Here is a 23,205-nt window from a genome sequence, read left to right as displayed (position 1 = left end):
TTCATTTGACCTAATTATCACATTTTTCAGAAATACTTGAAAAACTTTTACCTTTTTAGCTTTGGGAAAGAATGGAAGCCACTTTTCCTTCTCGGACATCAAGCCAGGAAACACTTTAGAGTCTCTGAGTTTAATGCCCGAGTGTCTGAGATACAGAAGAACCGCAGATGCTAGCGGAGAACTGACAGACACACACACACACGGGAACATAACTGTAAATATTATATAATATAATACTGATTTATATTTCACATCTTTACACATAAATCACTGCAAACCATATAAGTAAGCTTCATACCTTCTGTCCTCCTCGTGTTTTGATCTGTAAGGGAAGAAAAAACATTTTAGCATAATTATATTTACATTCACACACACCTGAACTGTAAAACAAAGCTCTATTTATAAAAGCGAAGCAGTTGTGCGTCTTACATTGAGATTTGCGAGGGTCCCGTGACACGTCCATGAGGGATGCCTCATGTTGTGTGTACAGCTGTCATGTGACCTTTTGCTCTATGTCTGTCTGGGTCATGTGAGCAGGTCTACTTCAAGGCGTGTCGTTTGTTTGCGGGACCTTTGTAACTCCTGCTTGCTCATTTTAATTATATTTTCGTATCATCTGACCTGACTTCTGTACTTGAGGCTGGTGCTTCAGATATGGAGCATGTTGAATTGTGTGGGCTTCAATATAAGTGCCTATTAACCAGGTGTAAAAAGGTGACAAAAAGGTGTCCCTTTACTTTATGTCCCCCAGGAATATAATGTTACCCTGTGTTTTGTGTGGACTTTTATTGTGTTTCATGCATTAGTTTCCTGTGTCTGTTTGTAGTCACTTTGTAGTTCTTTTGCATATCGGTTCCCCTTGATCGCATCCCCGGGTGTCCTGTTACCCTTGTTAGAGTTATATTTATTTATATATATATATTATATATATATATTATATATTATATATATATATATATATATATATATATATATATATATATATATATATATATAAAATAATATAATATATATATAATAATAAAATAATAAAATAAAATTATATATATATATATATATATATATATATATATATTATTTTATTTTATTATTATATTATTTTATTATTATATTATAATATTATATATAATATAATTATATAAAATAAAATAAAATAATGTAATATATATAATAATAAAACAAAATAATATATATAAATATTATTTTATTTTATTATTATATTATATTACTTTATTATTATATTATAATATTATATATAATATAATATAATTATATAAAATAAAATAAAATAATATATATATAATAATAAAATAATAAAATAAAATAATATATATATTATATATATATATATATATATATATATATATATATAGTTATTTTTTTAATATTTTATATTATATTATATTATATTATATTATATTATATTATATTATATTATATTATATTATATTATATTATATTATATTATATCCCTGTTTTTCAGTAGTATGTGGTCAGTCGTTGTCTTTAAATGTTTTTGGTAAAGTTGTCGTGTTTCTGTTCCCTGTTTGGATTACCATCATCTTCCCTGTTTGGATTTACATTTCTTGTTTTGTTCACGTCTTCCCTGTTTGGATTATCTTTGTGTGTTGCTTCAACAAAACTGCTGCGAACAGATCCTCGCCTCTCCTCTTCCCTGCTTAACTATAACAGATACATTTTAAAATATTGATTTAAAATATGCTTCTGCTGTCTCAGACTACATTCACAAAGCTGCTTTATAATCATTGAATAGGTTCCATAAAAACAAGGAAAATAATAATAATTATTATTATTATTATTATTATTATTATTATTAAAGTATAAAAATTAAACCAACAAATAAATGTATTATTATAGTAATATACTATTATACTGTTAAATTTGTAAAAACAAATAATACATTATTAATTTTATTGTACAGCATTACAGTAATATTAGTGATACTATTGTACTGTTGTACAATAAAAATTGAGCATTTAATAATAGAAATATTACTATTATCAAGTTATAAAATTAAATTAAAATAGAAATTACTATAATAATAATAAAAATAATAATACATAATACTATTGTACTGTTGTACTATTAAAAAGTTATTATTATTATTATTATTAATAAATACTAATAATTACTATTATGAAATTATAAAAATAGACCAATAAAAAGTATTATTAAAGTTTAATTAATAATACTAATTAATAAAGTTTAATTATTAAAATAATACTATAATGCTCATCTACTATAAAAATGAGTATTTATAATAATAATTATTATTTAATCATGAAAGATAAAGCAATAAAGAAATTTATTATTATAGTAATAATACTATTGTGCTGTTGTACTATATAAAGTGTATATTTATTCATTAATAATAATAACTATAATAATAAATCACAATTACAATGAAATTACAACAAAATTACTCATTTTGATGGCTGTTTATAACCACAAGTAAGATTTTTTTTCAGAGAGCAGATTTCTGATTAAATATTTTGTCTTTAGGATGAATGTTGTATTAGCACAAGTAAAACACTGCAGTGTTGAGCTCATGTGGTCTTTGAGGTCATTTTCAAGTGTAACTCACAGGATCTCCCAGAGCGCCACCACCTGTTTGTCCACCACCTGTCTCTCTTTCGCAGGGTCTCCGTCTAACTGCTGCAGGTCGCTCTCTCCAAACAGAGAACCCAGACCCATCGTCTGCTTATTCCTGAATCATAACAGAACATGGTACATTTTATATCCCATAAAGACCAAAACAGTTTGTGTGTGTTACTTCTTTAACTGATGTGAAATAACTACAAGCAATGGCTTCAACAACACTATGAAAAGATTATTGTTTGTTTCAGCTGGACATTTCAGACTTAAAATAACCTGTAATTTTTGACAGCTCAAATGAAATGAGAGAAGCAGTCATTAGAGAACAAACATTAGGAGACACACCTGTAGTCTTGAAGCTGGTCTTGAATGTCTGGAAGCACCTGCTGCTGGAGTTCAGAGAGCGGCCCTCGAATGTCTTCCTGCACGTGGAGGCGATTCTCTAGATGAACCCAAACAAAAACCTCTTTAACTGAAGCTCCATCACATTAACATCAGTCTGCAGGCGGTCTAGTTGAGGTTTTTGTTCAAGAGCTCAAAAAATTTCACTTAATCTCACCTATATCAGTCAGAAACTCCTCACGCACTTTAATCTTCAGAGGCTGAAAAGAATCAGACATTGACAGTCATACAGAAAAGTTCAAAATCAGTATCAGCATCTGAATCTACTGTAAATCAGATACTCACAGCATCATGGTCCAGGAAGTGTGAGCAGATCTGAGGGGCGAGCGAACGGGCGTCTTTCGGGCTCGAGCCCAGATATGCCTCCACACACAGGTAAAACAACTAGACGTGCATCAACATAAACACGCACATGAAAATGTATGTTTAGTTTTATTCATACAACACGTTTAATATTTTTTAAGCAGCACTGACCAGTGGGTTGGGATCCAGTAGTTGACTGAACACGTATCTCATGAAAACCGTCATGTGTGCCGGACGACTTTTCAGCAGCTCTATATCCTGAAACGGCCCGTCCATCTTATAATAAACAGTGGGAAAGAGTTCAAGATTAATCTACTGTCAATGGCTACATGTAAACTACAATCCCAATGAAGCAAAAGCAGTATTTTACATTTGATTATATTATTAAAATTTTTAATTACCTTTTATTTTTAAATCGTTTAAGTTTTAGTAATTTTGTAATACTTTTTTTGTCATTTTTATTAGTTTTTGGTGGAGTTTTTTTAAAATATATTTTTATTTCACTTTTGGTAAATTTAAGCACTTCAACTTAGCAACATTTTACATTTAAGTGTTTTAAGTTTATTTTTTTTAATCTAATATTTAATTTTATTTCCGCTTTATTTCAATTAATGAAAAAATTGTACTAGTTTTAGTTAAGAATGACAAATTTTTTCAAGACATTTTGACTTATTTTATTAAACTGCCAAAATTGTTTTATAACTTTACTTTTGAGTTCTATATTCCAGCGTAAGTATGAAATTTGACCAAATAAACTTTAATATATACATTTTAAATGAAATGAAAATCAAATGCTGAATTCGGACTCTTACTATGTCTGTAATATAAAGTTAGTCAGTTAATTGATCACAATAAGAATTGCAAAGATTTTATGTATTACAAGTTTTCTGAAAGGTCCGGTTTAACTATGCAAAAGAGAACATTATCTGATTAAATAAGAACTAATTTGGAGCAGCCAGAAAATACATGAATACATTTTTACCATAATTTTAGTAATAAAATGTCTAAAATCAGGGAAAGTAAATTTGAACAAACCCCTCAGTAAAACACTTCAGAACATAGATAAGAATAAAACTATTTGAAAAAAAGTTGTGTATGTAAAGCTGCTAAAGTGAAGAAAAACAATTATTTTTCAAAAAATGGCCTTCAAATATATGTTGTAATTGAAACCTACAAATAGACAAAGTGCAATAAAATAAACGTTTAAAAAGGTATATTTTGGATGTTTTCTTTCCACTAGTCTGAAGCGACACGTTATCAAAAGCCAAAAATCTCAAAATTGAGCAGTGCGTGAAAAAAACAATGTTTCTCACCTTCAATTACTACCCTTTCATCAACGTACAAACCCCAATTTTGGAAACCCGGCTGTATTCTGTGAAGTATGCATTAAGTACACTAGTACTGACTCTCTCACCTCATTGATCGTATAACCATCATCCTCCTCTTCTTCTTCTTCTGGACCAATGATCTGCATCTTTCCTCCCTGAAGAGACACAAGATGGTCAGACTCAAGGCTCAACACCAAATGCGCTACGGAAAAACAAGCGTGCGTCTCACCGAGTCTGAGGGGTGCGTGTCGGATCCCTGCCGGCGGAGCAGGGGATTCCTGAGGAAGGTGGAGGGGGAAGAGAAGGGACTCTCATACGCCTAAACAGGGAGATGGAGGATGGGAAACGGTTGGGCAAATGGATGGGGGACGTTTGCTTCCGAGGCAAATAAAATTCAAAAGAAGCTAATTAATCTCACCTCGACATCTCCTTCACTGGAGTCCATCGATAACCGACCTGCTCAAGCAGGAAAGACAACAGGTACAACATCAAAAATGAGAATGAATCATATTAGCTCAGTCTTACAACATACTGAACTCCACTGACCTTCTCCAGCTGTGAGATAGTTAGCAACAGCTTCAGATCGAGTGCCATCCTGGAAAAGAGAAGAAGTGGTATAAACAAATGAACTGACCGTGTGCAAAACTACGTATTTTCAAAACTAATTTATCTTAAAGAAGCCCTGAATAATTAGGCTGGATTTGGGTTCACATGAACATAAGTATGTTTCATACTGAAAATTTACGATGTGGTCCAAAAGCGCATCAGAAAGGATAAGAACGCAAGGGAAAAACATGTTCCTTTTTATCCAGTCCTTAAAATACAACATGCATGACACAAAATGCTAAAAATCTGTAAAAGCCATGATAATATAGCCAAAACCATCTCACAAAATTTACGTCACATGCACTGGGTACATGTACAAAGAAGTATTTGTGCTTAACCAAAGCAAAGCATGCTAATTAAAATTGTGGAAAACATCAGATGCGACCAACTTCAGTATTTATATACAACTTCATATAACTTCAAACCAACTGCCGTATTTCCGAGTAAAAAAGAATAGCTTGGGGGAAAAAAATATAGGGCGGTGACTGATTTTAACGCAACTTCATGCCATCTGTTTTTTTTCCCACATGCTATCAAAGATTGAAATTAAGGAATTTAATTAATTAATTAATTGCAAAAGAAGTTTTTAATTTAAAATCTACATTTTTCAAATTTTAAATTAACATTCCAAAGACACTTTTTGTGGATTTGTGCACCCTAAAATTAAAATTCTGTCATTAATTACTCACCCTCAAGTCGTTCTACACCTTTGTACATCTTCAGAACACAAATTAAGATATTTTAAAACGGTTCATGTGACTACAGTGGTTCAACCTTAATGTTATGAAGCAACGAGAATGCGTTTTGTGCAGCAAAAAACAAAATTTTACAAATTTTAAACAAGACTTTATTCAACAATATCTAGTGATGGGCGATTTAAAAAAAAAAAAAACTGCTTCATGAAGCTTCGAAGCTTTACGAATCTTTTGTTTCGAATCAGTGGTTTGGAGCGTGTATCAAACTGCCAAAGTCACATGATTTCAGTAAACGAGGCTTCGCTGTGTCATAAGTGTTTCGAAATTTCAATGGTTCACCACTGGGGGCATGACTTTGGCAGTTTGATATGCGCTCCAAACCACGAAAACAAAAGATTCATTAAGCTTCGAAGCTCCATGAAGCAGTGTTTTAAATCGCCCATCACTAGATATTGTTGAATAAAGTCATTATTTTGTTTTTCGGTGGACAAAAATTATTCTCGTCACTTCATAACATTACGGTTGAACCACTGTAGTCACATGAACTGTTTTAAATATGTCTTTCTGGCCATCTGAAAGTGTTAATTATCTTGCAGCAATGGAGGCCTCACTGAGCCATCAGATTTTATCAAAAATATCTTAATTTCTGTTCCGAAGATGAATGAAGGTCTTGCGGGTGTGGACCGACATGACCACAAGACTAGTAAAAGTGCACTACCAAATACACAGTAAAAACATAGCCAATTTTGATTTATTGTGGACTAAACCACTAAATACACATACACACAAACTAGCTGACCTAGTCCATTGTGGCTTATCACTTAAATAAGCAAAATAAGAGAAATGAAAAATAAACAAGGAACAATGAAATAAGTTAAGCACAAATCTCACCACATCCTGCTGGAACTTCACTCTGACTTGATTGGCTCTTCGTTTGGCACTTTCTATTCGTTCCTCAAGTGAAGGAGAGGGGTTTCGAGACTGTTCCTCTAGAAGGTTCTGCACAGTGAGAGCAGCAAACATCATTTATAATGGGTTTAAATGTGGCATGACAGCACACACGTGACAGGAGCACTGAACTCATACCTGTAGCTCTGCCTCCTCCTGCTCCAACATCTTTCTGAGGATTTCTGTGGCATGTTTCTGCACCTCGGGGTCCTGAGAATGATGGAGAGCAAGATTAAAGTGATGATCTCTATTCACATAGAGACACACAGAACATACAGACTTCATATTTCAATTGTCTATTTGCATTTTAATATTCACAGAGTGGCAAATGTACAGCCCTGTTCAAGTTTTCTACATCTAAAAAATTCAAATGTCTTAAAAACATGGTGCACCTGTAATGGTTTGGGTCCTGTGATTCTCTGAGTTGGGGTACTGCTTCCTGTGGGTGGAGTAAGAGGAGGAGGTGGGGCTTCGCCACCCAGTGCTGTCCTGTGATTGGGCAAGAGGTCAGTAGGGAGGGGCTGAAGCGGGACGGACGCGGCTGAAGGAGGCGGGCCCTGAAGAGTCAACGCCACATATGTCCCAGCTATCCGAGGGAAAGAACACATGTCAGCAATGAAATGCTTCACAACTTCAAAAACAAGATGCCAAACTAACAGACTCACATTTGATCATCTTTACTACTTCCTGATGAGACATGGATGAAACCACCGAACCATTGACCTGAAAAGCAAAAAGATAACAAATATGAGGTTAGTTATTAGTTCAAATATTATCACTTATGTTTTACAATGCCAAAGTGTGTTGTAGTTGAGAATACCTTAATGATTCGGTCTCCTTCCTGAACCCCAGCTTTGACCGCTGCTCCACCTGTGAGGCCAAAGGAAGCAGGTTTGATTGTCATAATTGTTTACTGTCTAGGTACATTACTGTTCAAAAGTTCGAGGTCAGTGAGATTTGAAAAGAAGTCCCTTATGTTCACTAAGGCCGAATTAACTTAAAAAAATACAGCAAAAACAGTGAAATATTATTAGAATTTAATTTAACTGTCATGCATTCTTATATATTTTAAAATGAATGATGTCTACTTTGACCCTCAAACACTGTAGTTGTAGCTGAGACTGGAAGAGTTTGTGTTGTCAACATGTCAAGAAGATGCTGTTTTGGATGAGACTTCAAAATCGACGGCATTGTTACTGGACCTATCACTGTGTATCAAGTGCTAAGGAAGAGCGGAATTTCAGATATGTTAACGGTGTTTGGGTACCGATGCACGTCGACCAATCACAGACTGGACCATCTGACCAATCAGAGCAGAGTAGACTGCCAGAAAGGAGGGGTTTAGAGAGACTAAGGTTGAGTCCGAAATCGCCCTCTACACCCTTAAAGGTGCCCTAGAGGTGCCTTTTCAAAAGATGTAATATAAGTCTAAGGTGTCCCCTGAACGTGTCTGAAGTTTCAGCTCAAAATACCCCATAGATTTTTTTAAATTAATTTTTTTATCTGCCTATTTTGAGCCATTATTACATATGCACCGATTAAGCGTGCGGCCCCTTTAAATCTCCCGCTACCCCGCTCCTGCAAGCTCTCAACTGCCTTAAACAGCAAACACAAAGTTCACACAGCTAATATAACCCTCAAAATGGATCTTTACAAAGTGTTCATCACGCATACATCGATTCCTGTGAGTATAGTATTTATTTTGATGTTTACATTTGATTCTGAATGAGTTTGAGGCTATGCTCCGTGGCTAACGGCTAATACTACACTGTTGGAGAGATTTATAAAGAATGAAGTTGTGTTTATGCATTTTACAGACTGCAAGTGTTTAAAAATGAAAATAGCAACGGCTTTAGTCTCTGTGAATACAGTAAGAAACGATGGTAACTTTAATCACATTTAACAGTACATTAACAACATGCTAACAAAACATTTAGAAAGACAATTTACAAATATCATTAAAAATATCATGGTATCATGAATCATGTCAGTTATTATTGCTCCATCTGCCATTTTTCGCTGTTATTCTTGCTTGCTTACCTAGTCTGATGATTCAGCTGTGCACAGATCCAGACATTCAGCCCTTGTGTAATGCCTCGATCATGGGCTGGCATATGCAAATATTGGGGCGTACACTCCGACTGTTACGTAACAGTCGGTGTTATGTTGAGATTCGCCTGTTCTTTGGAGGTCGTTTAAACAAATGTGATTTATATAAGAAGGAGGAACAATGGAGTTTGAGACTCACTGTATGTCTTTTCCATGTACTGAACTCTGGTTATTCAACTATGCCGACGTAAATACAATATTTGAATCTAGGGCACCTTTAAATAGGGCACTATTTGAGAGGACAGCATTTGTAGTGGTGTCTAAAACCATAGTGGATATATTAAGTGCATTCATTCAATCCTACAATGCACCACAATAAAGAGTGTAAAACTGATATACGCTCAACGGCTAGAGAATACCCATAATACACTGTGAGAGCCGTGTGTTATACTTGAATGAATTCCCTCGTCTCGCCTGAAGATGGCGTTCACAGCTGAATCATCCATCCATCCATTTTCCAAACTGCTGATTCAATGTGGCTACAGAGTGCAATCCATACAGGTTTAAATTATTTTTTAATTGATTATTAAATTGTTTAATTACGGTTTATGCATGCTGGTTTCCATGACAGAGTTCAAGATGAATCTTTTCATTCCTACTAAATTTGCTAAAATGTTAAAACAGCAAGCACAAACTATGCAAAAGCGTCAGCCCTTCCAGCGAACTCAGTGTCCAAATTCACTCACTCGCATTCATTCACTCCTTCGGTGGACTATTTAAGTGGAATAATGTAGGGAATAGTGAATGAGGGTATGGGGGCGATTTCAAACACAGCATGACTCTTCGAACTGATTTCACTCTTTAAAAAAATGAGGTGAGGTGCAATGTATATTATGAGAAAACTAAAGCATTTCAGTGAACTTGAATGCATGTAAACCTATTGTAGAAGACTCCAAAACCACATTAGGAACCTTTAACATAGCATAATAGAGGCACTTTAATGCATCCTTGCTGAATAAAAGCATTAATTAGAAAAAAAATAAATAAATCTTACTGGCTACAAACTTTTATACATTAGTGTACGTGAGTGTATGTGTTACCTGGCCGAACATTTTGCACTAGTTTGATTCTCTCGCCACACACGGTGAAGCCAAACCCCAGATTGTCCCTCTGCACAACCACACATCTTTGGACTAAACCCGTCCCTATGAAACAAACAGGAATTAGAATAAAAAAAAAAAAAAGGAATGTCATATAATTATGCCTAGCTTTTGCATATGTAAATGCTCGCCTTGCATTACCTGTGTTGTCCGAGGGGAGATCAGACAGTGCCTCCCTCTGCTGGCCAGGAGAAGATCTGCGCTCTGAGTCTCCTAGTGTCAAACTACTCAACCTAAGAAACATTTACAATGAGATTTCAAAATGAATACAACAAGATTGAGGGGATACAAATAACTTGGGCACCAGAGAGCAGGATAAAGGGACAATTTGAAAAAAAAGCAAGGAAATACAAAGCAGTGAAGGAAGTGCATTGGACATTATCGATGAACAATGCAAGATAAAACTGAAAGTTGGTGAATTTAAAGAGAACTACAATCAAACCAAAAGTGAAAAGGACCTTAGACATATTCCTGAGTTTCACACCATCACTGGCATTATAAAGAAAGGGTAACCAATAATGTATTTTCAATGTGCAATGCAAATACTGATGTCTTGAAAGCATACTGATTGATGAATGATATTAAAAAAAAGGATGTAACAAACTACCAAAATATGTACTAAAAATTTACAGAAAAAATGTCAAGCAAAAAACAAAACATGCATCTTTCATTGACAGGCATATTTAGCCTGGCCTGCCACTAATTATGGAACATAAAAATAAAATCAGAAAACTCACCAAGCAGCAAAAGGACTTAAAGTACGCATGAAAGAGAAAAGGAAGGTATTACAGAAGAGAAAGAGAGAAACGCAAAGAAAGAGTAAATACACAGCATGATACAGACAGCAAAACTGAGCAAGAAAGTGAAAGACGTGTGAACGCTACGAGCAGCACTTTATGGCCCATGAAACTCCTAATAATGGAAGAGTCTTAATGGAAGAGGCTCAATAACATGTTTCAGCACTAAACCGTCTTAACACGGTTAGATAATGACCATTACTCAACCGCATAACACCGGAAATCTGTGGTTTATGACTGACATGTGTTTGGTTTCACTTTGGTTCATCATACCTGGGCAGGTGTGTTTGTTTCTTAATGGCTGCCCTGCAGTCACATGACACAAACAGGACGTGGACGCACAGGAAAAACAAGTGAATGGGAAAGAGAAATCAAGAGCTTGAGACAGAGAACAAGACACACAGACAAACATCAAAACAGAAGCACAGAAAGGCAGATATACACAGAGACAATATGTGGACGTGGACATAATCGTATGAAGCGAAACGTCTGATGAATAATCTGTTAAAGAGCAACTCCATCATTCATCAGTCAACAAACAACGCTGTAGTAGAAAATTAAGTGCCAAGAGGATGGGATAAAAATAGCAACAAGGAAACTAAGACACACTGGATGGAAAAACCTGTACTGTTACACAGAACATACGAGACACTGATCTGGAGGAAGCATAGACTTGAACTTAATGTTACCTTCTGAGCGCACAAAAACCTGGAATTTAGCCAGTGTTTTCAATGTAAACAATGATTTCGCTTGTGTGCTAGTCCAGGTACAATCTAATGCAAATAGGAAATAGAATTTGGAGGTCCGCTAACCATTTATCGATAATCAGACTTTTCTTATTATTTTTTACTTTTATATCAGGTTTACCAATAACTTTTACTTAGTCATTCATGCATACTTAATGTTCTCAGATCAATACAAGTTCACTCAGTATGCTTACATGAGATTACATTCTGGATTGAAAAAAAAGGGGTTATTTTGCACGAAACGGGTCGCTTCATGAGGGCCATCATGTTGAGATCACGTGATCAGCTGAATACTATTAATTTATTACAACCCACCTGTTATTGAACACTTTCACTTAGTGGAATAAAAAATGACAGCAATAGAGCATTTCTACAATTGGAAACCTAAAAGTTTACTTTTACACATGACATTGCATCCACACTGCTGGTCGTCTTAAAGGGTTAGTTCACCCAAAAATGAAAATTCTGTCATTAATTACTCACCCTCATGTCGTTCCACACCGGTAAGACCCTCGTTCATCTTCGGAACACAAATTAAGATTATTTTTGAAAAAATTCGATGGCTTAGTGAGGCCGCCACTGACAGCAAGATAATTAACACTTTCAATGCCCGGAAAAGTACTAAAGACATATTTAAAACAGTTCATGTGACTACAGTGGTTCAACCTTAATGTTATGAAGCAACAAGAATACTTTTTGTGCGCCAAAGAAACAAAATACGACTTTATTCAACAATATCTAGTGATGGGCGATTTCAAAACACTGCTTCATGAAGCCTCGAAGCTTTATAAATCTTGTTTCAAATCAGTGGTTCGGAGCATGTATCAAACTGCCAAAGTCACGAGCCCCAGTGGTGAACCATTGAAAATTCGAAACACTTATGACGCAAGAAGCCTCGTTTACTGAAATCACGACTTAAGCAGTTTGATACATGCTCTGAACCACTGATTCAAAACCAAAGATTCATTAAGCTTCGAAGCTTCATGAAGCAGTGTTTTGAAATCGCCCATCAATAGATATTGTTGAATAAAGTCGTTATTTTGTTTTTTTGGCAAACAAAAAGTATTCTCATCGCTTCATAACATTAAAGGTTGAATCACTGTAGTCACATGAACTGTTTTAAATATGTCTTTAGTACTTTTCCGGGCATTGAAAGTGTCTTGCGGTCAATGCAGGCCTCAATGAGCCATCGGATTTTATCAAAAACATCTTAATTTGAACAAAGATGAACAAAGGTCTTACAGGTGTGGAACGACATGAGGGTAAGTATTAATGACAGAATTTTCATTTTTTGGGTGAACTAACCCTTTAACCTTACTGTAAGGAAGTGACGAGAATACTTTTTGTGTGCAAAAACAAAACAAAAATAACTTTATTCAACATTTCCTCTCTACCCTGTCAGTCTCCTACACAGTTAACATTAAAGACACATGGCAAAACTTCGTGTTTACGTTCGAACGCCGACTCTGTATTGGCGGCTCCTGCGTCAGCATCACATGCATGCGTCGTGCTGCTCACGTGAACAGCGTTGGCCAATACTGAGCCAGCATTTGGGCGTAAACGCGGAAGCGCTGCACTGTGTCAACTGCGTAGGAGACTGACAGTGTAGAGAAGAAATTGTTGAATAAAGTCATTATTGTTATTGCTATTGTTTTGTTTTTGCGCAAAAAAGGTATTCTCATCGCTTCAATGAGGGTGAGTAATTAATGACAGAAATTTAATTTTTGGGTGAACTAACCCATTACGCTATTAATGCGCCATTCAACTGCATTTGTGAAATGTCAGTTTTCACTGAAAATCATTTTAACAGATCTGTCAGGTTTTAAAAAAAGAATAAAAATTGCATTTGCAAAGTGAGATGTTGAAGTTGGTGGCCAACCAATAAGTTTAAATGCCCAGGATTTAAGACGACCAACCAAAATAAAGCAATATATTCATAACTAACAACTGAATAAGCAAATGTAAATGAAACTGATTAAATGGAAACACTCACATAACAGATTTTACTCAGATTTGAAATTATTTACTGTCACAAATCTGATTTTGAGAATAGACACACACGTTACCAGCTAATCAGACAGTTATTGGCCAATTAGCTTTTGTTGAACTGTTTGTTAGCACGCTGGAAACGCCGCTCGACCAATCATATTCGAGGACCTAGTTGTATAAAGGAGTACAGAGCTGAGATAATTAATGGAGCAGGTAAACATTACTCACTAATGCATGTTGTGTTACTGCAAGCGTATGATAGTACTGTGTCTCATGAAGCGGAAATTAAACAATGATTTAAAACGTCACACCAAGATAAAAACAATCAGCATCGGTCTAAATTAAGGTCGTTAAAAAAAAAAAATAGACTCACCTGTCCAGCGTGGAGGTCGGATGTCGAACACTCATGGCTGCAAACCGTCAGAGGTTTGTCCGTTTGTTTGTGTAGTGATTTGTGTCAGTTTGAGATCATGTCATTAGTGTGGGTTAGTTGTATTTCCTCTTTCCACTCCTTAAAGTGAGTTTTGTCCTTTCGCCACTTCAAGGGTCAAAGTTCTTTTGGGGAAAACACAGTGGCCCTCCTCAACAGCATCGTCCCGTTTAAGAAATAAGCCCAGTCAAAACCTGTGAAAGAACTTCAGTACTTCGTATTTGGTAGTGTCAAAACAACAAGACTCTTTGAAGAGAACACGCAGGATCAATACGCCACATTTCTGTATTATCTCTGAAGCTTCCAGTTGGTGTCCGGAACAAAGATTCCTGAGGACTGAATCATCTTTCTACTTTAGGGTCGCATTAAAAACATTAATTAACAGAGTGCGGAGATCACCAGCTTTGCACACTATCAGTCTTCGACCCCAAACGAGAAGCAGCAGCCAAGACTCCAAGCTTTGCTGTTTGTATTGTGTGTGTTCGACTACAGTGTTTAAAGGGTCGGTGTGATTCACAGTCAGTTGGTCCTACGGCTCTCAGTGTTTTTAGCAAGGTTATTCTGGTCTTTGGAGCGAATGATCTCAATGCAGTGCAAGTGGAGCTTATCAAAACCAAAGGCTTGAGAGCAGAATGCATGCAGCCACATAACCCACAGTGATAAGAGAAAAATAAAGTGCATTAAACTAAACTAATACATAAGCAGCAAGGTTCACAGTGGTGACAGTCAGATTACTGCAGCTGCTTGCACATGCACCCTCTTCAGCTCAACGCACTCAACTAAACACCTACTACAAAGATGTGCAATGCGCAAACCCATAGAATCCCGTGTTTTTTTCCGATAAATCACCGCGGACGCGCGCTCGGCTCGATCCAATTCGCTAGCGACCCGCTGCTTCCAGTGAACGCGAGGCCGCACGGCGAGCATCCCCGCCGCCGCGTACGGACGAGCGCCGCACGCGAGCGCGACTCCGACGGCCTCTGCCGTTCACCTTCACGCGCGTGCAATAGAACGCTAGCGCGCGTTGTGCAATAACCTGATCGAGACGCGATCTTCAGCACTGGTGATGCAATAAACCCGCCTCGGATGGCCTTCGTTTTGGGGTGCAATTATTGCCCGAATTTTGGCAACATACACACGCTCGTTTGGTGGCCAGCGAGATTCATTTGATCAGTAGACGGCTCCGTAACGTCTTGAATCTTGGCCAGTCACGTCTTTTGCATCTGTCTCTTGCTGTATGGAGATTTAAAGTTGATATCCTCTCATTGTTTCCCAAAAATGTGTGATCTGCATATCTTTAAATGTAGTGTTATCCCAATGTTCGAGCGTTCGCCATTCCGGAATAATACCATCATCCTTGGGTTTATGTTTGGCCACTGGGAAGGCAAACAGACTCGCGCTCGTCCTCTATTGGTTGGATTCTGGTACTGCGCGGAGAAAAAAAAATGTCGGCGAGTCACATTTCTCCATTTACTGGAAAAACAAGGAAGGTTTAACACTGGAAAATGGCGTGGAAAGAATTTTCACGCAGACATTTTTAGTAAATTTCACAAAGAAACAGCACGTCGAAATTAAGTAGAATAAATGTTTTTTTGTTTGTTTGTTTGTTTTGTACAATGTTCTCCACCAATCTGTTTCATTTAGAACTTCTTTATTATTTATTTTTACAGTGTAGATAGAACAGTTTTTGTAATCGCATAAAGTCTAAATTTCTCATTTAAACACTGACACACGGGCTATGTATTTGTAATTCTCATAATAAAAACGATTACCTGCATGTAATAATATATATTACGCCACTCAAATGAAATCATTCAGTAACCTGTGATTAAGAAGATGTGGAGATTTTCATAAACATTTACGATGTAAAAGAGTTGTTCCCTGACCGGGAATCGAACCCGGGCCGCGGCGGTGAGAGCGCCGAATCCTAACCACTAGACCACCAGGGAGCTATGAGTCCAAGAACTGTTATGTTTCGTTTTGGTTTTAAACTATGGTCTTTAGCTCTATGCACAATGTTCTGTAGCTAAAAGTAAGAGAAAATCACTAGACTACGTCGAGCGAGGACGGTTTGTTGCTGCGTCGACAAAAGCACACCGGAACGCACCTTTTGGCTTTTTTAAAAGCGAATTTATTTATTTATTTATTTTCAAACAATGTGCTTAGCTCTGTTATTAGATGCAAACAATGCATTTTTATCTCAATCCCAAATATATGCATGTGAAGTTGTTTTTAATTTACATTATTATATAATTTCAAGATTAACAGCAAAAACAGCATGGTCTGACTTCAGCTTTGTGAAATTATGCTAAGACACTTGCACAAAACAATCAAGACGGACTGAATGAAAATGCAAATTCTCTCTGACCTACGTCAGTGTTGCCAAGACCGCGGTTTTCCGCGGAATTGAGCTACAATGTTGCAGCGAGTTTTTTTTTCTTTTCATGTCCGCGGGTTGAATCGACCCAAAATAACGTGATATTTAGCCGCTGGAATGCGAATTTTACCAGGGGAGCCCCGCCAAAAACCCAAAATTTTGCCCCCCGGAAAGGGTTTTTTTTTTTTTTTTTTTTTTTTTTTTTTACCGTGGGACCCCCCTGAAAAAATTTGGGATGGGAGGGATTTTTTTTTTTTTTAAATCTTTTGCGTTCCCTCACAATATTTGCATTCCCTCGCAAAGATATTTGCGTTCCCACGAAAAGATTTGCGTTCCTTGCTGTGAGTTCAGACAAACACTTAAAGGTGCCGTAGAATGGAAAATTGAATTTACCTTTGGCATAGTTGAATAAGAAGAGTTCAGAATATGTAAATGACATACGGTGAGTCTCAAACATCATTGTTTCCTCCTTCTTGTGTAAATCTAATTTCTTTAAAAGACCTCCAAAAAACAGGCGAATCTCAACATAACACTGACTGTTACATAATTATCAGGATCATTAATATGTACACCTCCAATATTTGCATATGCCAACTCATGGTCAAGGCATTACACAAGCCAGTATTAATGTCTGGATGTGCACAGCAGAATAATCAGACTAGGTAAGCAAGCAAGGACAATTGCGAAAAATGGCAGATAGATAATAATAACTCACATGATCCATAATATCATGATATTTTTAGTGATATTTGTAAATTGTCTTTCTAAAAGTTTCGTTAGCATGTTGCTACTGTACTGTTAAATGTGGTTAGTTACCATCGTTTAGTACTGTATTCACGGAGACAAGAGCCGTCACTATTTTCATTTTTAAACACTTGCAGTGTGTCTAATGCATAAACACAACACATTCTTTATAAATCTCTCCAACAGTGTAGCATAAGCCGTTAGCCATGGAGCACTATCAAACTCATTCAGAATCAAATGTAAACATCCAAATAAATACTATGCTCACATGATCCGATGCATGCATGCAGTATGCATGACGATCATTTTGTAAAGATCTATTTTGAGGGTTATATTAGCTGTGTGAACTTTTTTTATGCTTTTTAAGGCAGTCGCGAGCTCGGGGGCGGGGAGCGCAAGGATTTAAAGGGGCCGCGTGCTAAAATGATGCATAGTTAATGATGCCCCAAAATAGGCAGTTTAAAAAATTAATTAAAAAAAATATATGGGGTATTTTGAGCTGAAACTTCACAGACACAATCAGGGGACACCTTAGACTTTCTAGGGCACCTTTAATGTCCCGCTGGCTGGCAGTGTTTCAGTTAGTTCCATATGTTAATGCACAAATAATGTGCAGCTCATAGAATTGGACTCTTGTTGAAACCTGTTGGACTCAAATATAAAGAAATGCAGTCAGTGCTTAAGTGTATTGAATTTGGTGACAGTGTGTTACAGTTAAGTTATTATTTTTCATAATATAAAATGAGCAAAAGGGTTTTAGGTTTTGCACTTTTCAGACGGTCCCTTCAGACTCGTCTCTCTGCCGCCTGCTCATAGGGATTAATTTACATATTATAAAGCACATTGCTCACAGCAAGGAACGATAACATCTTTGCGGGGGAATGCAAATATCTTTGCAAGGGAACGCAGCGTTTCTCGGGGGAACGCAAAAGTTTGCGAGGGAACGCAAAAAGATAAAAAAAAAAAAAATTCCTCCCATCCCAATTTTTTTCCACCACCATGTCCCTTTAGGGGCTCCGTAGCTATTGGGCTAGTTTTGAGGAGCAATTGGGTGGGTTTTTGTTTTGAAAACCTGGCAACCCTGCAGTAAGTGGCGCTCATGGAACAGCAGCCATATAGCATTTCCAAGGTTACAGCTATACACAAAGCAGCGCTGCATCTATAAATAGGCTACTACTTTATATGGAGATAAGAGGAAAAGTCATCAAAACTTTTCTGAAGAAAGTTCTCTTAAGATATCCTATTTTTGCGAACAGTGAGCTTGTGCATTGTACAGTAAATATACTACTGGCGCGTCTGTTCTTCTCTTTTCCTGCATCCCAATTTGTATACTATCCATCCTAAATAGTATTAAAAAATAGAAGTAGTGTGTCCCGAATTATAGTATTGAAATGAGTATTCCAAAGATACCCATATAGTCTACTTTGTTTGTGTGTCGGTATTCAGCGTGTGCCTGTGTTTTGTCCTGTTAACAGACTTCCACACAAATGAAATTTTGGGAAATTATTAAAAAGCAGTTTGTTTGCAAGTCCAGAATAAAGATTAACCAAAATAAAACTAAAAAAAAGTTTGGATTTATGGCCAGTGGACTAGTGCATCTCTTCTTTTTTTTTTTTATTATAGCTCAAATCATCCCCCGAGCCAGCTTGACTAGCTTAAACCAGCTCATGACTAGCTAAGGACCAGCTCAAACCAGCTTCCATGCTTTAAAACGTACCTAATATGCTGGGGGTTTTATGTTTTGTTTTTTGTGGGCCGTATGTCCCTGGACTGCGCTGCTTTGGCCCTGGCTTCTGCTGCAGTGATGCAATGACTTTATCAATCAGCGATTGGCTCTTTTACTTAGAAGGCGGGACGTATTCCGCCATATTCCGTGTTGTAGTTTCTCCAGTTCGTAACTAATAGTGAACCGTCTTTCTAGCGGCCAGCGCAGCGCATTCCACGTCCGGTCTGAATATGGAATCCCAAGTCTGCCAAAATTAAAAATAAATAAATACATAAATAAATGAAGAGTTTATTTGCAAAAACAGATAACTCCATTTTTATGAATTCTCACAAATCATGTTTTTTTTATTGTGCATTTCAAGTAATAACAATCAAACTGCAGTTGGGCTGTTTTGATTAAGAAATGATAACTCTAAAAAATACAGGTAAATTAAAAAAATAAAATTCATTGTAAGTATGTTTTATATATATATTAAAAGTTTGTTTTTTAGCAAAAGCAGATAACTCCAACAGTCGTTTTTTTGGCAAAAGCAGATAACTCCACATTTCATGTTTCATAGTTAAACAAAACCCAAGTAATTGCATTTAAAACACTCTCAAACACACATGTGCACACAAACGCACACACACACCCACCCACCCACGCGCGCGCGCGCACACACACACACACACACACACACAGACACACACACACACACACACACACGCACACACACACACGCACACACACGCACACACACACACACTCACACACACACTCACACACACAGACACACACACACACACACACACACACAGACACACACAAGCAAAAGGACAACCAATTTTTCAGCATGTAAGTCGTGTATGGTGTACAAGGACTTACAGGAGTCGAAATCATAAATCCTCGATCACTTTTAGTGAGCTTTGATATAACTTTCCCCAGCTAGCGCGTCTTTTTGAAGTGACTAGAAGCCTTGTCACCTGACCTGAATACTGCGCGCTGATTCGCTAAAACGGACTTATTGGTTTCTGTCTGTACACAAACAAGGGCGCTTGTCGGCTTCTGCTGTAAAACGTGAACTTGCGATGCCTGAAAGTGGGCAAAACCGGCTCTTCTGACAAAATGGATTTAGGGTACAGAACGTGCTATATATGGAGAATAATGCACAGCACTTAGTTCATTTTTTTTAAAAATGGCGTTTATCGGTTTTTGCAAATGAACTCTTCAAATATACTACGAAATATAAAATAGCAAACATATAAATAAATATATACAGAAAAGCAAAATAATAAAAATGTATACATTTATTTCCTTATTTATATTTATTTTTTCCACATTTATTCATACATTTATTCATTTAGATTTTTATCTATTTTCACATTTGTTTATTTATTTATTTCCATATTTGTTCATTTCCACATTTCTTTGTTTCTACATTTCTTTATTTTTACATTTTTGTTTTTTACATTTCTTTGTCCATAGGTAATGAGGAGGGTGTGGTTTACCTCAGATATAGCAATCGAGCTCAGAGTAGGCACGAGCAAAGCATTGAGGCCACAGTGACACCTTGTGGTGTGCATGAAATACAAGTGTAGCCTACTGACATTGATACTGGGATGAATGATTTGGATAGGTATAATGGTCAAAATCTTATATCATGGCACGGGTTAAGTTATCACCCTAACTGTACTGTGTGACATGGATAGGCTACTCTTTATTCCAGACATGGCCGTAGAACATCGTCTGGTCTGGATTTGTAAATTGTCTTGGGTTAGCAAACATGAACAGCAACATCTTCAGCAGATCTGATAACAGGGATTTTTAAATGGAAGCCCTTGTTATTTCCCATTGTTAATCATTTGAATGAATGGGCTTGATTGAGATTCTGACACCAGTCAGAACATGGAAAGGAACCACCGCACATAGGCTATACAATGAAGTTGACGCAAGCATATTGATCGATGCATTTGAAATGAGACCACAAATTCACTTCACATTCATATTTCCTACTTTTACATGCACAACATGTGACAAATGCTTAAAATATTATGCATATTTCAAAGATCCAAAATAGAATGAGGCATCAGTTACAGTAGAAAATTTTCTCATGGGGAGATTTTAACGTGAAAAACGTTTAATGTGGCTTGAAGCAGAACTAAGTAACATTTTTACCTTCATAAATAGTTTTCTAAGTCCTTACGATGGTTAATTGACTTGTGGTGTGTTTGAGGCGTGCACCAACCTCCTCTGGCACGTCTACGCCAGAATACAGCACTTGCAAGTTGAGCTGCGTCGACCCGACACAATCTCGCCTCATGTTCACGTTCACACGAGAGTGACAAAATGCTTTGCGGTAATTCAAAAACAATGTATGTAAAATTTGGAATCGGTTGATTCAGGAATGTGCTACCAGGATGGTGTGTCCATTAAAACACAGTGGATCTAGTACTCAGTCCATGATCTTTATTTGACATTTGGAGGCATAGGAATTGAGCCATGGCAACATAAGTTTCTGACAGAGTTGTATGTTGTATAATCAGAAACGCATCAACTCTACTAGAGGCTCTCTTTGAGGAGAAGGACAAGGAATGTCAGGTTCAGCTGCATGCCTCACACACACCAAACAACATCAGCTAAATAATGATTCTGTGCACCTGAGGAGACTTAGCTCCACCCCTGGCTGACATTGTCATGTGACCACCTGGGAATTCTCAACAGCCGCCCCCAAATATGGCAACATATTTGCATTTAAAGAATTCTGTACAATTATTTTGAGTCATCTGAAAACTTACTAAGTTCCACCAAACGGCTGACAGGGCGTACATAGGTTTTCCCATCAATAATAACTTCCACAACCCTTATCCTGCCATCAGAACTTGGCAAGATCTTTGTAACAGTTCCTATAGGCCAGAGTCCCCGTGGAAGCTGAGGATCCACTACCATAACTACAGCATCACTTGAAATTGAATTCCCATCCTGTTTCCACTTCTGGCGACTTGAGGAAGGGAAGCATCTTGCCGCCCATCAACAGTATATTTGGAGTTATAGGATCAGGGTCTGTGATATTAGAAGACACATATCCAAGGGGTTTAGAATTTAACATCTCTTCCACTTCAACAAGTACTGTATATAGAACTTCCTCTGAAAGCATCTGTGAACCCAGTGTCACCCGTAAGGCTGTCTTAATGGATCTGACCTCTCTCTCCCAGCAGCCTCCAAAATGTGGAGAATATGGAGGATTAAAGTTAAATCGAATCTGATATTGAGAAAGCAACTCCTGAAGAGCAGGACTAAGTTGATCAAAGGCTTCTCTGAGCTCTCTCTCTCCTCCCCGGAAATTAGTTCCTTGATCCGATATGAGCTCATAGGGACGACCTCTACGAGCTATGAAACGTCGGAGGGCTAGTAGGAAACGGTCTGTATCCAACCCAGATAGAAGCTCGAGATGAACACATCGTGTTGTCTGACATTTGAAAAGAAGACCCCACCGTTTCTCCTGTCTACGACCCACAATGATACTGAAAGGGCCAAAACAGTCCATGCCTGTTGACCAAAAGGGGGGCTTATAAAGGCGGAGTCTTGAGGGAGGAAGGTCTGCCATCCTAGGGACTGAAGGAGAACCTTTCCATCTCCGACATTCACAACATAATCGTTGAACTGACTTTACCGCTTGCCGTCCACGTAAAATCCAATATTTTCTTCGAAGTTGAGCGAAAATTCTTTGTGGTCCTGGATGACACAAAGTTGAGTCAAAATATGCAATCAGAAGCTTAGTAATTGGATTCTTAGGATCCAAAACTATTGGATGGAGAGCTTCTGACTCCAAGTCCTTACTCTGACGGAGCGTCCTCCTACTCTTATAAGACATGTCACAGGATCATACTCGGGTGCCAATTCAACAAGCCTACTCCGTGCAGAAACATTCTGACCTAATTGGAGTAACTTAAACTCCTCAGGAAAATCTTCTTCTTGTGCATGACGTAGTAGTAACAGCTCTGCTTGATTCTGACTGAGTCGGTTCTCTGGTGTAGAATCAGGAGAAAAGTTCTCGATGGTATATGAAACAAGCTGTGACCAAGTGTTGAATTGGGAAGGATTTAATTTGGAAAGACTTGATGAAACTTGTGTCTATTTACAAAACAAAGGTTTCCGCAATTCCAGTGCCACATCATCAGAAACAATACTTGGATATTTAGGCCATTGATGGGAAGGTAAAGTGAGGAAAGGAGGTCCTCGAAACCAGCGACTAGTAGGGGATAACTCAGCCAACCTCTTTCCCCTAGTAATGTCATCTGCCGGATTGTTTT

At 37.2% G+C, this 23,205-nt stretch overlaps 1 protein-coding gene and 1 non-coding gene across 6 annotated transcripts in view; both read right to left on the bottom strand.

Annotated features, from left to right (window-relative positions):
- arhgef11 (Rho guanine nucleotide exchange factor (GEF) 11) overlaps nucleotides 1-15,621 on the bottom strand; it is a 39,888-nt gene extending 24,267 nt beyond the window's left edge. For 3 of the 5 annotated variants that reach the window (XM_067399791.1, XM_067399794.1, XM_067399793.1), the window contains exons 1-21: nucleotides 14,013-15,620; nucleotides 11,178-11,210; nucleotides 10,845-10,859; nucleotides 10,249-10,340; nucleotides 10,048-10,152; nucleotides 7,719-7,768; nucleotides 7,564-7,621; nucleotides 7,291-7,484; nucleotides 7,037-7,108; nucleotides 6,842-6,949; nucleotides 5,196-5,244; nucleotides 5,068-5,105; nucleotides 4,879-4,968; nucleotides 4,736-4,804; nucleotides 3,493-3,597; nucleotides 3,304-3,402; nucleotides 3,176-3,218; nucleotides 2,962-3,058; nucleotides 2,606-2,728; nucleotides 299-322; nucleotides 52-181 (exon numbers count right to left, since the gene is read on the bottom strand). In XM_067399791.1, coding sequence (XP_067255892.1) covers nucleotides 52-181; nucleotides 299-322; nucleotides 2,606-2,728; nucleotides 2,962-3,058; nucleotides 3,176-3,218; nucleotides 3,304-3,402; nucleotides 3,493-3,597; nucleotides 4,736-4,804; nucleotides 4,879-4,968; nucleotides 5,068-5,105; nucleotides 5,196-5,244; nucleotides 6,842-6,949; nucleotides 7,037-7,108; nucleotides 7,291-7,484; nucleotides 7,564-7,621; nucleotides 7,719-7,768; nucleotides 10,048-10,152; nucleotides 10,249-10,340; nucleotides 10,845-10,859; nucleotides 11,178-11,210; nucleotides 14,013-14,047 — 1,629 coding nt within the window. In that variant the 5' untranslated portion in view covers nucleotides 14,048-15,620. Of the gene's footprint in view, nucleotides 1-51; nucleotides 182-298; nucleotides 323-2,605; nucleotides 2,729-2,961; nucleotides 3,059-3,175; nucleotides 3,219-3,303; nucleotides 3,403-3,492; nucleotides 3,598-4,735; nucleotides 4,805-4,878; nucleotides 4,969-5,067; nucleotides 5,106-5,195; nucleotides 5,245-6,841; nucleotides 6,950-7,036; nucleotides 7,109-7,290; nucleotides 7,485-7,563; nucleotides 7,622-7,718; nucleotides 7,769-10,047; nucleotides 10,153-10,248; nucleotides 10,341-10,844; nucleotides 10,860-11,177; nucleotides 11,211-14,012 lie in introns of all 5 variants that reach the window. The other 2 variants (XM_067399795.1, XM_067399792.1) reach the window with 2 other exon arrangements.
- A 325-nt stretch (nucleotides 15,622-15,946) lies between these two features.
- Nucleotides 15,947-16,018, bottom strand: trnae-cuc (transfer RNA glutamic acid (anticodon CUC)). The gene has a single exon. It is a non-coding gene; the product is annotated as a tRNA-Glu (tRNA).
- Between the last annotated feature and the right edge of the window lie 7,187 nt (nucleotides 16,019-23,205).

The sequence above is a fragment of the Chanodichthys erythropterus genome, chromosome 11 (assembly GCF_024489055.1).
Source record: "Chanodichthys erythropterus isolate Z2021 chromosome 11, ASM2448905v1, whole genome shotgun sequence".
Classification (NCBI taxonomy): domain Eukaryota; kingdom Metazoa; phylum Chordata; class Actinopteri; order Cypriniformes; family Xenocyprididae; genus Chanodichthys; species Chanodichthys erythropterus.
The sequence above is the reverse complement of the archived record's forward strand: the minus strand, read 5'-3'. Positions and strand labels throughout refer to the sequence as shown.